Here is a 17,359-nt window from a genome sequence, read left to right as displayed (position 1 = left end):
CTGTCCTTCAGCTGAATAACGAAGTAGTCCAAGGGCCGCAGCCCTACAGAAGAGCCCTCAAAGGATACGTCCCCTCCAGAACCAGAGATGCTGTATTGTTTCTGATCCTGTAAACTGCCTCAGGTGGGGTAAGTGAAAAGAGAATTACACCTAAGAGGAGTTTGTGTAAAAAGACCACATGTATATAGAAATAAATGTTAATCTTACCCTTATTTATTTACATGAACTGTGTTGTGGTGGATCAGTGTTTGTACCATAAACTGCTTGCCTTGCCTGCCTGTGTGAAAGGGCAATTCTGAAAGCAATGTTTCCATGCATATCTTATTAGAGACTAATGACACAAGACTGCTGACACGAGGTTCATGATTTATGGGCCCTCTCAGTGAGCGTTGAATGACGACTCCTCCCGCTTTGTTTGGATTGAAACAGATGATTAATTGCTGTCTCTCTCTTTACTAATGATAGGAAGCGAACAGGTGAATTAAAGGATAAAAATCATGAATGATCTTGAAAGAGGGGAGCAGAGATTAAATTGAAGCGAGTGCATTCAGTATCACACATGCCTGTTGGTATCTCTTGATTTAAATTTACAAAACAGCCAACAGTCGGCAGAATTTGTAACAAGCTCACTCAGCTCTGTTTACCGAGCTGTAAATGTGTGTGTGTTTGAAGGTCTCGTCCAGCATGAGTTTGTGTGTATTGTGAAGCATCATTTATATGTACTGCACTCCCCCCCTTGTGCAAATAAGCACTTAGCAGAGATCAACTCTGGTGTAAAAGAATACATAAGTGCCCATCAGATCACATTAGTTTAACAATGTAATTCATTTTCAAGCTCTGAATAGAAATTGTTTGTTTATTTTGCTGTACAAAACAGATCTGTGGCTGTAACTATGGGCAACAAACCAGATGATATTATTGAATCAGCTTCTTCCCAAGCTGTTTGTTGTATCAACATTTTTTATTTTTTGCCTGGTCACACATTTTCAAGTGAACAGCTGTCTTACCTATTTGATGAAATGTTCTTATTGGCACATCTTCAGCCATCGTATTGGCTCTGGGTATAAACTTTATCACTGGCAACAAAGATTAACTAAGCACTTTGGCAGGACCCTGACAATTTAAAGACCTTATTGGTGATTTCATAGATTTAATCAAACTGAAAGAGGACACAGTTTACCTTTATTATCCATTCTTTAATCACACATCACATTTTAACTTGAAAACAAATGGGGAGTCAAACATCATCTGACAGCTGACAGATCGTTTGCATATTTCTGTATTTCTGCAATGGTCAACGATAAATCAGTTCAGTGTATGATACCTATAGCCCTGTTCTGCACACGGGGAAATAACATCAGCGCTTTATGTCACATTAAGTCCCTTTAAGGGATGCAACATTTTTTTAATATATCAAATGGTGTCGAGGGATGTATTGCTGCAGATCATGTGTTGTCATTATAAGTAGACATTTCATCCAGGTTCCATTTCCACAAGCATCCATACTGTTCCCCTGATGAAAGATTTCAATTACTTTTCAGTCTGCTTTAACCCTTTCAGGTGCCTTATTGGTGAGGTTTGGCACAGGCAATGTTACACTAAATCCTTTTGCAGCGCACCAATATTGTATCACAGGCTTTAAACTAACAACACATATACTCTGCAACTACTCCTGACCCGCATCTGCTCATAAGACTGTTTAAGTAAATAAATTGAATCATGGCTGACGCTGCTCATCATATGCGAGGTGTTTCTGAGCTCGTCCCTTGACTTGGAATAATCTGACTCTGGAAGACAGGCTGAAGGAATAATCCTAGCGTTCCCACGACACACACTGTCACAAAGATCCACAGGAACATCCGGTCCACCACCATGGCCACATACTTCCAATCCTCTATCACCTGCAAGCAGACAGAAATCACATTTAAATCAGTGAATGTGGAAGCTGTGCTCAGGCATACATAGAATCAAAACAAAAGTATGACAGAAGGGTGAAATGACCACATCATTTAGCTATAGTGTGTGCTCTGATTTTGATGCCACCATGCCTCTGATGAGCCTCTAGGGGGCAGAGAGTGTCACTGAGTGAATGAGTGAGTGAATATGTGTGACAGGGATTTCTGAATCTAGGATTTTTGCAACCTAACAAACAGTAAAACCTTTGCGACACATCTTACATGCATCATACATAGTCTACTGAGTTTGCTATAGCTCTTGAAAAGGAGCACGTGCAACTTTTAATTCCCATTTCAACTATCAATAGTAATGCTGAGTATATGCAAGCTTCTGCTGAGCAGGTGGACTTGGTACATCCTTAATGTGACTAGTGTTAATTTATGTAAGATCTATTTCCATATTGCAGAGACCTACACTAAAATAGTAATTGACCCTTTAACCCCATTTCCAGTGTTGTCCTTGGAAGTTGTTTAAACAAGTAATTCCTCATTTCTGGTTTCCTCCTTTTTGTATTGATTTATCCGAGAAAGCAATGGATTACCTAGAGTCTGCCATCAATTTCCTGGGTTGCAGACACTACTTAAGGTTAGTGGTATTCCTTCATGTGCCTCAGAGGTCACAGATTTTACAGTAAATGTTACTATGTCAATACAAACAGCACTGATCCAGTTTATTGGGTCAAGGAGAGATGAAGAAGGATTGCACTGACCTTGGAGCCTGATTATTTGAATTCTTGGAAAAGCTTTGATGGAAAATAAATCAACTTTAAACTTAGCAGTTTTTTTTTAAATGCTATATGTGAACACAAAGACTGTAAGTGGAGGGACGCAAGGCAAGTTTCAGAAATCCACCCACCTCTACATCTACCACAAGTTAATATCTTTTCTTGTTTACCACATAATTATAGAAAACACACATATTTATCAATGTGTGCTTTGAGTTTAAGTTTATAACTTTATTTGCAGATTTAAAGATGGCATACCTTGCAACCTTAACCTTCAACATCCAGCTCCATACTTCAGTCTTTAGCGATGCACTGCTATGCTATGGTAATATTAATTATATCCGTTTGAGAAGTTTTAGTTTGTTGATTCTTATTTTTCTCAATTTGAGATAATTTGCATGACTTGATGTAATAATTAAAATATATATTTAAGTTGTATACTGATAATGAGTTTAGAAGATAACTATTTGGAATAATAACTTATATAAATAATTTATATATCATCTTTAAACACAAGGATTTACAGAGTGCTTTGACAAACAAGCAGAAGCAAACGTAAGAATAAAGCAGCATAAGCTCTCTGCCTTTAAGGTCACTAATGGTTACCAAGAAGCAGTATTGTTTACCACAGTGAAGTGATGTATCAGTAGGTGTAGTTCTACACGGTCAGTGAACTATAACTATGACGGACTTTGCAGCAGAAGTTGTTCTTGTACCCTCCCTTTACTTACACCCCAAAGGGAACTTCAGTTATATGTGTTTAATTTGTAGCTAATGCTGAGACAACACAGTGTTAGACTAACAACTAGAGTCACACCAGAATTACAGCGTTACCCTGGGATGGGGCCATGATATTACCTCTACTCCACAACCCCAAATTTCAGACCTCTAGAATCTTATCAAGCTTCATGCAGTGGTTTTCACATGTGCAATGGATGTACTGTACTTAATGAGACTCTACACCAATACAGAAATATGCAAGATTGGCAGTCTATACTCTTAGAAAGGAAAAGTGAACCATTTCTATAAATTCAGGTCAATTTCTGAAATATTTGAAGAGCCTGCTGTGGACATTACACTTCACATAAATAAATATATGGTTTTATATCAAAGGGTAAGAGGTGGTATGCTTGGACAAAACCTTTACATAAGTAAATTAGCACTACATTAACGATTGATCAAGAAATTTTGTAATGCATAAAGAGAGGGTCACTAGTGGGTTGGTATAAGTAGTACATTGATTTTTGACTATTGTGTTCTTGGTATGAATATATTTGAACTAAAGTACATTGAAATTGTTTGACTTTTTGGTCAGTTACACATCTAAGAAAAAAATAGCTTGTGTGCACCTCAAACTTAAAATCTATTTCAATGTCATAACTTTTAAAAGTAATTCTTCACACACAACATATGCCTCTTGTGCGCTTAAATCCAGATTTGTTTTGGAATAAGCAGTTAATTTAAATGTTTTTGAAGCACTGAGTAGGTTCAATAAAATATATCAGTGAAAACTTGCATACTTACACTTTGATCATCATCGTCTCCCATCATGTGCTCAGCCACAAAGCGAACCCCGTTTACTGCCTCCTGGACATCAGCGGCCCAGTCCGAGCTTCTGCTCTGCTGCAGGTCTGGTGAAGAAGTGAAACAGTTTGGAAGGTAATCATTGTGACGCAGCTCTCCTGTCCTGTAGGTGTTGTGGCTCAGTGAAGAAGCTATATTTTTGTGTCCTGGCGGGGAGAAGGCAGACTCTGAGGTCAGCAGAGCAGCAGACGACATTGTGATACCTGCTTTGGATGCCACTGGGTAACTCACGCCCAAAAGGGCTCTCCTTGCCCTCAGACATCGCTGCTGGCGGAGTCTCTGGCGTGCTGAGTTATTGTGAGGGCGTCTCATGAAGAGTAAGGCGGGCAGTTTATCGAGAAATATCAGCTTCACCCAGGAGGGCATGGTGTGGGTGCTGGGAGAGCGGTGGTGCACGTTGAGCACACACACGCTTGTGATGATGGAGAAGGTCACCAGCACCATGGTGAACATCAGGTACTTGCCGATCAGGGGCACATCCAGCGAGGTGGGGGGGACAATCTTTGAGATTAAAAGCAGGAACACAGTGAGAGCCAGAAGGACGGAGATGCAGAGGGTCATCTTCTCTCCACAATCTGAAGGTAAGTAAAAAACCATCATAGCTAAAGAGGTGATCAACACACAGGGAATGATCAGGTTTATGGTGTAGAAAAGCGGCTTCCTCTTGATGATGAAGTCATAGGTGAGGTCCACATAGGTGGGATCAAGAGGGTTGACAGTTCGTCTGCCAGGCAGCGCCAAGATATCCCACTCCCCACTGGGTGTGAAGTCATCCATGCTGGCCACCTCAGACTTCAAGATGAGGTCTATCTCCGTGTGGTCGTACGTCCAGGAGCGGAACTTGAGGGTGCAGTTCTGCTGGTCGAAGGGGAAGTGCTTGACTTCAATCTTACAGGCGCTTTTGTAGATGGCTGGAGGAAGCCAGTTGATACTGCCATTGAAGAGGACTATAGCATTGGTGAAGACGGTGACCTCATAGGTACCGTCAGCACTGTGAGAGGAAGAAGAAGGAAGAAGAGATAGAGAGATAACTCTAGGATTGTGTTGTTCAAAGATTCAAACAGCTTTATTCATCCCAGAACGGTAGTTCAGTTTTGCAGCCTACCAATCAAAAACAAGAAAACAAACACTCAAACACAGTCAACAGTTGCATTAAGACATGTCAGTGACAACAGACCTGTTGCAGCGAGATATGTCATGATAAATAATTCCAACAATAACACATAACACATACATAAATAATACAGAAATCCTACATCAGATACAAGCTCACAGGATCAGGCATATGTGTCAACGACTGACGAGGATTCAGAAATCAGTTATCAACTATTTTTGGTGATTTTGTATGTTTGAACTAATATGTATGACTATTGAAAGTTATCCTTCTGTGCTTTTTAGTCTTTAGTAGATATGACAGCTGAAGAGGGACAAGAAACTTAGGGAGCAGAAAGCAGGGGAAGACATGTTCCAAAAGAGTTGAGGCCGGGAGTCGAACCAGCTATTGCTGTGACAAGGACCCTGGTCATGACACTTAAACCACTGAGCCAAACTGGTGCTCCCTTTGCATAAACTTTTGTTTTGGGTTTTATGTTATCCAATAACAGGTTTGTACCACACCAAAGACTGTATAAAAAGATGGATTACATCACAGATCCAAAAGCATAAGGCATAAGCCTCCCTCCTCAATGTTAGCAAATGAGATATGGGCCAAACTACCTGTCCACAAACATGGTTTCTTTTATAATAGTTGGTTCTTGTCATGATGATGTATTTGCAAGTGCTTTTTTTTTTTCACTATAAAACAGGATATGACACCATGGTTGACAGCTCTTTTAACAAATATGACTCTAGCTGTTCTGTGTGCAGCAGAGTAAAGGAGTAACAGTAACCATGGGAGCCTGCCCTAAGGGATCTTTGCTATTACACCAATGAGGTAATGATTTGTTTGGAAGCAACAAGGTTTCATTTAACAGCTCCACCAGCCAATCTTTACCACGCATACTCTGGATCTAAATGTTGACACTAGAACAAGATGTCACCGCCAATTTTTCAAATTTTATATAACAGAACAAGTAAAGACAGGTTGTCTCAAGCTTCATTTAGACAGTCAAATCAATGCTAAACTTGATGACCACATAGGAAAAGATTCTGCAAAAGAATGATCATCTGTTTAATTCTTAACACAAATCTTACAAATATATCTTTAAGACAGCACAAAAGCTTTTCTGTGACGCTTACTTGTTGTACAGAACAATATCCGGGAGCCAGATGTGTCTGGAGGGAATACGCAGCTTGTCGATCCCTTCATACTTAGCAGGGTCCCATGATAACCTATAATCCTCCCAGTGCTGAAGAGAGAGAGAAAGAGAGAGAGGGACCTTGCTGTCAAGTCTGATACACACCCCCGTAGGACCAACTTAATTCTCATTACATGCTTCATTATCAGAGGTAATCAATATTAAAAGCACAATCACAGAAGCAGTTTGTTCCACATTTAAAGAGGAAGAAAGGACATGCTTTAAATCAGGTTCAGATTGAAGAACATTTAACAAGACGCATGCTGACAGAGATTATGATACTGAGCTTCATCAAACTTACCTGAGTGAGCCAGACATTTGTCGTCATGATCTGCTCTCTTTCATTCTGAAAATGCACGAGTGAGATAAGAATGAAGAGTTTTATGAGCAAATACAACTTCTTCAGATGGAAGACTAAAAGATAACAATAAAGAGATCATGCCATTTATCTTCTAAAACATGGCTACACATATGCTGACTCTTACTGCTGATTGAAGACAAATATCCAAACAATTCTGTAACATGGTAAATACAGCTCTTTTATAGTCCTTCTGACCACTCAAAGCGCTACACTACCTGTCGCATTCATCCATTCACACCACATTCACACACTGATGGTAGAGGCTGCTATAGTAAGGGACCATCAGTATAAGCTAATCTCATTCATACACATTCACACACCGCTGAACAACAGCAGGATTAAATTGGTGTTCAGTGTCTTGCCCAAGGACGCTTCCGCATGTGACTGCAGGAGCCAAGTTTAAACTGGCAACCCTCTGATTGAGAAATAACAGACTCTATCCACGCAGCCACAGCCGCCCCATGAAGAAGAAAACAAAACAAAAACATGACTACATATACGACACTGACTCTTAAATATCTCATAGACACTACATATGAAATCAATGTAATGTCAAAACATCTGTCTCAGTTTTCAATGTATAAAGTAAATTCATGTATTTTACATTATTTTCTTGCAATCTGCAAATATATTCTTTTAAGACCACATTGTGAACTTTTACACATTCACTCTTTAAGTTTTTCCACATTCCTGCACAAAATTGTCAATTACCATTTTTGACACTTTTTCCCCCCAATGCATTGAATTGCAAAAGCAGTCTACTTGAAAGTGAATACACACTTTCCAGTAACCCTGGTTCTGCACCAGTACACTTTTTTTGTTGGCATTTTGTTGATAACCTTACGCCCCACTAGGTGGACCGCATTGAATTTGCAAGAATTGCCAGATTAGCAGTCCCAGCCCGGCCGGGTCTGTTGCCACAAGGTGTCCTTGTTGGATATTCTTCACTTCACAGGTGATGATTCTTTTGAACATTCTGTCTGACTTATCAGAAGTCAGTCAGAATGAAGGCAGTTTGCAGTGTTTTGATTCCACCTTCAACCCTAAAGCAGAACCAGGTACCAAGTATAAAAGCAGAATATTATTCCGAAGCAAAATGATCAAAGAAGCCTGTTGACTGTCATCTCGAGTCTAGCAACTATTTTTATGTAACGTTTGAAACAAACAGTATTTGAACCCTCATGTGTTCTCGTAGTGCTTCACATGTTTATTGATCACATTGTCATCACAATGCCCTGACATGCTTATATTTCAATACATTGAAATCAAATGCCAATCAACCTCACACAACACAATGCAATACAAACACACACACTGAGGCTGTGCATGAACCCTGCTGCCCTGATCTGCAGCTGGGAGGGGTGTCCACTGTAAATCAAAGGAGAGCCTCTATCACTGTGGCTAAAACAGCTTTATGGCCCCTTTTAATCCAATGTGCTGAAGTTTCAATCTGGTCATGACAGAGGCAGAGATCACAGCTGACCACATCTATCCTCGACTTCATCCATTTGTTTAGAGCTACAGCCTCTCCGCACAGGCTGCTGTGTAATTAACTGTTTTTTCAATGCTTTGTGGCTCCTGCTCTGTCTTTTCTATCATCCTCTTCCCTTCACTCTGTCTTTCTTATTCTGTCTCCCAAGCACACACACACATAAACAAATACACATTTATCCTCATGGTGGGCAGGAGTATTTGATGTCTTACCACACTGATGAGCTGAGCCAGAGACACTTGCAGCTTCACTGTGACTCTGGCGCTCCTGTTGACAGCCGGGCGGATCAGCGGATTGTAGCGATTCTTCCCCAGCAGCCAGTTCATGAGACGCTCCTCTGAGTCTGCTCCACTGCTACCTGCAGACAAAATGGAGTTCAATGATTATTTGTATGCACAGGTGCAGTATACAAGATTTCTAGACCTAGTGTTCTAGAGAGAACATATGCACTGACAAAGCTGATCCACCCAGGAAGTTACTGCGGTGTAGAAATATGGTTGACATGAAACATTCACACCTTTTGCTTCTATACAATATCTTGATATTTTCCTCTATATTTTGGATCTAATTGGACAAACGATAACAGATTTCCTATACTTAATTTCATAGCTCTGTACTTCTGAATTGGCTGTTCCAAGCAAGCTGCAACCTCCAGTTTTGAAAAATGATGCCGATGCTGAATGCAAAAAACTTCAGTTCCTCAAGCATAGCTCGCTCCCAAAGCAAAAACAATCACCGTTGGAGCCTATATTAATATGTCAGTTTTACAATAGAACTGCACATGTTTACAGGCTGGTACAACTGTTTGTTCTTTATAGACCATTTCTCTATTGGTGAAACACGAAGCTCTAGCGTAAGTTCAGTCAGGTAGATTATACCCTGCATGCTATTTCATTCTTCATTTCACTTCATTCATTATGCTCACTCCTTACTGCATCCTCACTCTCATGTGGTCAGCAGTTGTTGTCTTCCTCTGGTCACATCTATCCAATAGCACTGCAACACACCCGTATTGTTAGCCTATCATTTTGCTGCTGCCCATTTTAAATGTCCCTCTCTCCTTCAGTCATTCATTCATTTGATGCGTGCGACCCTCCACCTCTCCAATCACCGCCCAGATTTTGCAGCTTCATCAACTTTAGATGACATCGTCAACCATCTCATCATTACCACCAAGTCTTTTCAGTTTTGATCAGCTCCTTCATGTGATCAGCCTCAGACTTCCACCACCAGTGTCTTTACTCTATGGGGTCGCTCCGGACAGACACCTTTCGATCACCCTATCTCCCTTCTAGAGTTCAAGCGCCAAAGAAACTCTGACAATAAATCCTGAACAAATTTTGGCATCGTATGCAACTTCATAATTCAATATCACCAAAGCTTTGTAAAATAGATTTTTTTTTTTCTTCACTACCTTGTCCCTCCTGATTGAACTGTTCAGGGGATGATTTTTTCAATAACTCACCTTCTGTAATTATATGAAGCCTCCTGCTGGCTTTTTGTTTAACATCAATACAGTCAGTTGAGTCAAGCTTGGCTGGGTTTGTGGTTTTAGTGATATTTTCATATACAAAACAGACAAATAATATGGCCTTCTGTGTGATTTAATTGTCTGCTTGCTATTTTTGTGTCAGGATTATAGTTGGCCTTCCCCAGTGATTGTTGTAGGCAAATGACATTAAGTTATGCTGTACGTGTCTTCAACCATGGCTCTCTCACCAGAGTTTAAGGTGTGTAAATAGAATGTTCCTCAAGCTCTTCTCATAATTTCTCAAGTCTGCTAAATAAACGACTACAGTCAGCCACCATCACAAACAGAATCCTGTCCTGTGAGAAACATTAGGGTGAACCATAGACTGTATAAAATATGGATGTAGTTTCCGTGACGTCACCCATCTGTTTCTAAAGAGCTGTTTTGAGGCCAATCATCGGCGGGAGCCATATTGCTGCTGTCGAGCGATTGTGACGTAAAGAGGCGGGCTTTGAGCCTCCTAGCCAACAGCTACAGTGTTCCCGCCTGTCAATCAAGTCAGCTGTGCCTCTCATTGGAAGACTCGTAATCTCAATATCTTCGAAATTGCTGTGTTAGAAAAAAATTCACCCCCCGTACAGTGTGTGCCGATCGAGAAATGAGCTATCCAGACTACACTTGTTTTTTTGTACCAGGATGTAAACGTGTTTATTTCTGCTGTAAAGATCTGCTTTTTTTTTTTCAAGTGGATCCTCGATGAACTGTAGTTTTTAGCACTTCCGCATTGGACTTGTGTTTTAAAACCGGAGGTTGCCGCTTGGGGTAAACTAGCACATTCACTAATAAAGTATCCACAGGTGTTGACTGTCATTACTTCCTGTTGACTAACCCCTTCCTCCTTTCCTTCATACATGACCACCCTAGCCTTGAAAAAACACGCAGCCAGCTGTCAAACTCAAGGCTCTGCTATATTCCCAGTGGAGAAACCTATGCATGATGTCATCTCTACCTCTAGAGGACTGTTGCTCTGACAGTAAAGAGTGACTCTAAATGAGAGCATGTGAATTAATTACTGCAAAACAGTCCAACTAACCAAAATCAACCTTGCAAACAAAGTATTAACTCTCTCTATGTGAAAACACCACAGAAAAAGAAGTGATAAAATCTGCTTGACAAAGTATCTTTCCTCCTTTTGCTACACACCTGAATCCCACAGACTGCATGTATAACTTTCAAGGTCTTTGAGAACAGCAGCTGTTAATTAGAAGAGCCAGGCATGATTGCGTGGTGGAAATTACACTGAAATGTTGAAGAAACATTTTAAAGTAATTAAATTCTGGGGGAGAGTAGATGATTGGTTTGGATTTTAAGGATTTTGCTTTTGTTTTAAAGTAAACTTTAGGGGGTACAGTTTGAACAAGAATAAGCCAAGGATAAAAACACGCAAACTCCGCCTTTTTTTATCTCCCTTCCAGATAAATGATGCTCACGTCAGGGTTGAAGACAAGCCTGATTGAAACTGATGATCAGTTCTTCTCATCTGGAGCAGAATGAATACATGCAGCACTACCTCTTCCATTTTCCTTCCATGCATCTGGTTATTAATGTCCCCACATGGCCCAGAGTAGCTGAGTCAACTTACTCATGGAAAGCACCCAAATGAGGTGAGACTTACAGATGGACCTGCTGAAGAAGAATCGCAGCTGTTGTCAGTATTCAACAGGGTGAGTTTTATTACTATTTTATTACTATAGAAGCTCAGAGAATCATGTGCATTATGCAAAGCTATGAGATGCTGCAGTACAAGCTAGACCAGAGTGAGACTTATATCCCGAGTGTTTTTCCTCTTGCTGGGTTCCAAACTGCATTTGTCATTATCGTCCCAAAGACTCTTGGTGCTGTGCAAGGCGTTGTTTTGCCCAGTGGGTCGGAGCATGCTGTCATGACTGTGCCTTGTAAGTCATTTGGCTGACGTCCCATCCTGACACAATCTGATCTTCACTGCACTTTCTAACAGATGGTGTGTTGTCAAATCCCTTGGAGACCAGAGTCATACAAAATCTGCCCTACCCTGGGGTGAAGGCCACTTGCAAACCATCCAAATTTGTGATAACCTGCTGTGAGCTGCCACTGGTGGATATTTGTGTGTGTTTGAGTGTAGGGTGATTGTGTAAAATGAGTGTTGTGTTGACATTATGTTGATTGAGAGAGAGGTCAGGCGTGTTAATATGATGCCAGAGTAAGCCATTGTGGAGTTGATAAGGTCGACTCGACACAGTACACTGAAAACATGATTTTACAAAAATCTAATCCAGTTGGAGTCCAGGGAGCATAATGAGGTAAGTGAGTGAACCAAAACAGGGCAAAGGTTGAGTGAGCGGATTCAAAGCATGAATACAGATGTTTTTCTCTTGTACACAATTTCATTACACTTCTTGGTGTTATGATAACTCTTAGCATCAACCAGTAGATAAAATATTAAATGTGTCTTTCTCTTCCTCACTCTTTCATTGATTAAAAAATCAGAATGAAATGTCAGAATGTTACATTTAAGGTCTGTAATCAAAATTTAAAAACTGTGTAAATACTCCTAGGAAGAAATGTAGTATGACAAAGTTTGAAGTTTGATTCACATTCATCGCATCAAGCAAAGGTGTGCAGGTCATGTCGAAAGGTCAGGTGAAAGGGGTAAAGAAAAGAATGATAGGTACAAGTTACTTTAGATTAACTTGGTAGGTTTAAAAAGCTGTGTCTGATATGTTGTAGCTCTTTCAGTGGTACAGATTATAGCTGCCTGTTGGTTTTCATCCCACTCTGAAAATATTAAACTTTGCCATGTGTGCTTTTATGATCACTTAAGGCCACAGTAAGAGTAAATAGCCGAACTGACGCATCAAGTTGTCTCTGGGAAAATACAAGACTGTCATATTATAGCTCATATATGCCATGCAAGCATGTGTGAATAACTCAATCCAAGTAAAGGCATGTTCACATTTTAGTATCCTGTATAGAATAAAAAGTAAAGCACACAATTTGGGGCATCCGTGATGCAGCAGAGAACTTAGCAGCAAACATTAAATGAAAGACCCTCACTTCCCAAAGCAGAGGGATTTTCCTCCAAATACATTTGGTTCAGGCACACGGAAGCACAGACAGTCACAAAACATAAAGAAAGATACACTTACTATGAAGCAAAGACAACAAGTAAGCGAGTAGTAGGGGGAGAGCCCGAGTCATTTTTTCGGCATCATCCGCTCAGCAGGAGTTGTCTGTGATGAATCCTCAAAGCTGCGGTGTTCCGCGCTCTTCCCCTCGGACATGCCTGACTCCTCACAGTTTGGGCACTTAACCAGCTTTCTGCTAATGTATAAAAAAAGAGTTCATGGACCGAATAGCGATATCAGTTGCCGTGCTGGGTGGATACTTAATCATCCAGCGATTCGTCCCAGAGTCTGCAGGAGACAAACGAGTCTTTACGCACCGCCGATGCGCAGCAGTCTGCCCCCGCGCGCTGCTTTCTGCGTCCCCAAGCAAGTCCTGCAGGTCCTGTGGCCGGCCTCAGATCAGATACTGCAAGTTTGCACTGCCATAGCAGCAGTTTCGGTGGTAGGTTTTGCTGCATCTCACCATACTCTCTATGGGCTTTGTTTTATTATTGAAATGTTTTTATTTGTTAGCATATTTTGGCACTTTTGAGATTTGGTAATGACACGCCTTCGTGTTAGGGAAGTAACCGGTGTTTCCCCCAAACCTGGATGAGTTTATTAAAAAGTAATATGTCATGGTTTTGTGCAATATCAAGGAAGTATTTATCCTCTATATCCTTTAATTCCTTCGTGTTAAAATCATTAGCTCCTATACTCAGGAAGTAACAAAACAGGACCTACAAACCTATACAACCCAGACACTTCAGTACACATGCTGATCTACACATGTGGACCTAATTGTTTTCCCACCAACAAACATTCATTGACATCTCCTTTTGACTTGCGATCATTTGCTGACTTCACACTGCTTTGGCCCACTTGCCAGAGGAGGACAGTAAATTATTCTCTGGTCCAGGATGTGAGATTTAGTGTGCTGAGGTCCAGTCAGACCAGGAGCAGTGCAATCTTAGCGCAGCAGATTTACAGTCACCACGCTGCTTAAAGCCTCATTATAATGGCAAGTAAACGAACTGTATCAGGCATGAGGAAAAGCCCCAAGGACTCACGTGGGGTTATAAATTTGAAATCCAAAGGCTTCTTTTCTGGATCACTGAGAGCAGATCAATGGGAACTGATTAGATTTGGACTCTTGCTTGTCTTTTATCAGCTTGAATTGGACAGGGCCATGGACTGCACTGTTTTCTGTTCTGTTTGTGGAATCATATGCGTCAGTTATAGGAATTAATTTTAAAGAAAACCAGTTTCATGGTCATTTTTAAATAGAGGACTATACTGGTGTGTTTTTTAATTTGGTCTGTTAACTATATGAAACAATTTAAATTACTTCAGACATTTCGAAGCATATAAGACTGTGTTTTACTGACTTCCATGCAATCCCTGTTTTCTCAATATACTGAAGGGCCATCCTGTCATGCATCTCTACCTGTATTACCTCGTTCCAGATCGAGTGTCAAGCTTTCATGTTTTTAGATCAGCAATGATCAGCCTTAATATCAAGCAACTCCTGAACCAGAGACAACATCAGAAGCATCTTAAAAAGGCAAAGAAGAAAAAAAAACTGGAATGTTGCTCAATGGTCCAAAGTCCTTTTTTTAGACTTTAGTTTCCATAGTCTGTCATGATTTGTTGTGCCATGTCATCTGCAGGTGTTGGCCCACTGTGACACTTCAGGAAGTCAAAGTTATCTGCCCACAGCGCCAAAACAACTATCAAATGGTTTGCTGACAATGATACTGCTGCACCTGACTGGCCAGCAGATTAACCCAACCTGAAACCCATAGAGAATCAGTAGCATGATTGTCAAGAGGAAGATGAGAAACACCCAACCAAACATACAGACCAGCTGGAGCAACCTGGGCTTCGATAACACCTCCCCAGAGCTAAAAAACGATTGGCTCCAAGCTGATGCAATGGGGAAATGTCTCCTCACATGGTTGTACACAGCAGTTAATGGTAACACAATTCTACTACTGATACAAATGACCATAGAGACTATCTGTGGTGGGAAAAGTGCTGGTAATGATCAGACTGGTGGAGCACAAGGGCTCTTTCTGAAACACAATATGGTTTCCGGAGGTCTACATCCACTCTGGATATAACTGTCATTGTTAAACAGCTATTAGAGAAGAGCAGAGAGCAAACCAAGGATCTCAATCTCTGTTGACCTCAAGAAGTACTTTACAGATGTTGCCAAGAGGAGAATTGTATCTTTGCACTATGCTCAAGGTCCACACAATATCCTCTGACAACAATTGCTGGCCTTCTACCAGTCCCTTAACCTTTAACTCTAACCTCAAACACATCCCTCAACTCCATCTTTCAGGAATGGTGTTCCTTTCAAAATAGTGTGCCAATTGACAAATCTTTGATCAACACTTACCTCAGACTTCATCCCTGACACTGAAACAGACAAATGCATTAACAAGGCCTCGACAGCCAACGATCACCTGTACAGAAGGTTTTTAAAACAAAGCCCTGAAGGACAGCACCAAGATATTAAACCACAGAGTTGTGTCACCACCCTGGGGCAGAATCAGGGACCTGATACAAATGACCCATTACCAACTTGAAGGCCGTCCACATTTTCTGCTTTCAAAAAGTTTTTGGACTTTCTTTGGATGAGAAAAGATCCAAACTCATGACCAATGCACGGAAGCAGCAGTGATTTGCTTGTTAGGGCATAATATATGAATGCTACACGATTACTTTTCAAAACCCTCAATGGAAAGCGAAGTAATGCAAAACTGTCTCTTTAAAGGCAGAATGGTACATCCTCGGGACTAATTGTATTGTCTTGTGTATTGTATTGTGAGGAAAATAGATATTGTGTTCTTTGCAACTTGAGAAATGGAAGAAAATGCCAGCAATGAATGCTGATAAGTTACATTCAAATGTGTTACACCCTATACATATCTGAGTCATCCTTTTTTATCACTCTCTGTTCTTATTACAGCAAACCAGAGTGTGAAGAAGGGGCATAATGCCTGGAATTGATCCTATGCTGCAGCAGTGATAGTAAACTTCTTATATACAATAAACTGCAGTACAATCATAAGTGGTGAGACATGAACCCCCATGGTATCAGGAATAAACCAGTAATTTTGTAAATGGCTGTCTGCTTCTTCATATTACATAGTAATAAAAAAATGTACAGAGACACGTTCTGTGAAATACCCAATATCTACAATATTATTTCTGGATGGAGAGCAGGAAGGTTGTTTGGACTTTGGAATAAAGCCAATGATTTCATCATAGACCGGGTGCCATTCCTAATATTTCAATTGATAAATGTATCAATGCTTATAAAGAGAGGGGAGGGGTTTGCTGACAATCTGTGTGGCAGCTCATTGTCAATCTAAGTTTCCCTTTTTCCCTTTTTGAATGAGAATGATAGTCAGTTTCATTGGAGAGAGAAGATTAGGTTGTTATATCAACAACCAAGTGCATGTGAAATACTGTAAGCCACCCTCATGTATTAAAACATGAAACAAGACATTTGTTGAAATCAGTCGGGCATTCTTAAACATGGTATGAAAAAAAAATGTAATGCAACAAGTTTTCTCTTGTATCTTCCAATCCCAAGTATCTTCTATTCCTTGTATTTTAATACAATGTCTTGCATCTGGATGTAAGCATTCAAACTCTTGAAGGTCATTCAAACTTTCATTTAAGGTTTTAGTGCTGCCAAGTAAAATCTCAGCCACAAAAAAGGATTGTCACCAAAGTAATCATTATTTACAGTTTATAGATATGTTTGTATCACATCCTCATATGTCTGTTAGTTTTTGGGTTCAACAAAATGTATGTCTTAATACATCTAAATCTAATGACATATCCATCAGCTAACTTACTACTTACTATGATTTGTTTCTGTGTAAATGATAGCGTTAAAGATTTGCTAGCGCTATCATGGCACTGGTTGCTAATACAATAAGTGAGAAAAGAAAAGTGAATATGGTTGCCATCCATAAGTGCAGCCAAATAGAAAAAAATAAGCTTGACATGATTGTAAGTTGAAGTAATTGATTCTGTGCTTTAACTTTGCAAGTTGGTAGGTCTTCCTATATTTAGTCACACAGTGAGTGCAAGAAATCTCAATCAGTGTTAGAACAAAATGTTGAAGATATCTTTTCAAACCCCTTGATCCAGAGGTTCATATCTTTAGTAAACAATTCTTTAACTTACTACTCAGCTATAAAGTATGAAGTCACTGACAAGTTGGTGGGTTGCAGTATTCATCCTCAAAGAGTATGTCTGTATGTGTCTGCAGAGGCCCTGTTGTTTTGTTCTGGATATAAAGTGTTCTG

The 17,359-nt window shown here is 40.3% G+C and overlaps 1 protein-coding gene and 1 long non-coding RNA gene across 4 annotated transcripts; one reads left to right on the top strand and one right to left on the bottom strand.

The window, feature by feature from the left end:
- Positions 1–1,175: 1,175 nt before the first annotated feature.
- chrnb4 (cholinergic receptor, nicotinic, beta 4 (neuronal)) lies at positions 1,176–13,439 on the bottom strand. 3 transcript variants are annotated; one of them, XM_034681009.1, is made up of 7 exons: positions 13,071–13,439; positions 8,627–8,772; positions 6,863–6,907; positions 6,503–6,612; positions 4,468–5,255; positions 4,205–4,311; positions 1,176–1,901 (listed from the first exon to the last, which is right to left on the bottom strand). In XM_034681009.1, the coding sequence occupies exons 1-7, from the start codon at positions 13,120–13,122 to the stop codon at positions 1,737–1,739; spliced, it is 1,413 nt and encodes a 470-aa protein (XP_034536900.1). In that variant the 5' UTR covers positions 13,123–13,439; the 3' UTR covers positions 1,176–1,736. The 3 variants fall into 3 exon arrangements, with proteins under 3 accessions (XP_034536900.1, XP_034536899.1, XP_034536901.1); XM_034681008.1 differs by having other exon boundaries at positions 4,205–5,255; XM_034681010.1 differs by lacking the exons at positions 6,503–6,612; positions 13,071–13,439 and having other exon boundaries at positions 4,205–5,255; positions 8,627–8,738.
- Positions 13,190–16,306, top strand: LOC117810987. Its single transcript, XR_004630896.1, has 2 exons — positions 13,190–13,491; positions 14,699–16,306. It is a non-coding gene; the product is annotated as an uncharacterized LOC117810987 (long non-coding RNA).
- Positions 16,307–17,359: the final 1,053 nt, after the last annotated feature.

The sequence above is a fragment of the Notolabrus celidotus genome, chromosome 3, assembly GCF_009762535.1.
Source record: "Notolabrus celidotus isolate fNotCel1 chromosome 3, fNotCel1.pri, whole genome shotgun sequence".
NCBI classification, from domain to species: domain Eukaryota; kingdom Metazoa; phylum Chordata; class Actinopteri; order Labriformes; family Labridae; genus Notolabrus; species Notolabrus celidotus.
Note: the sequence above shows the minus strand (reverse complement) of the source record. Positions and strands in the feature narration are given on the sequence as shown.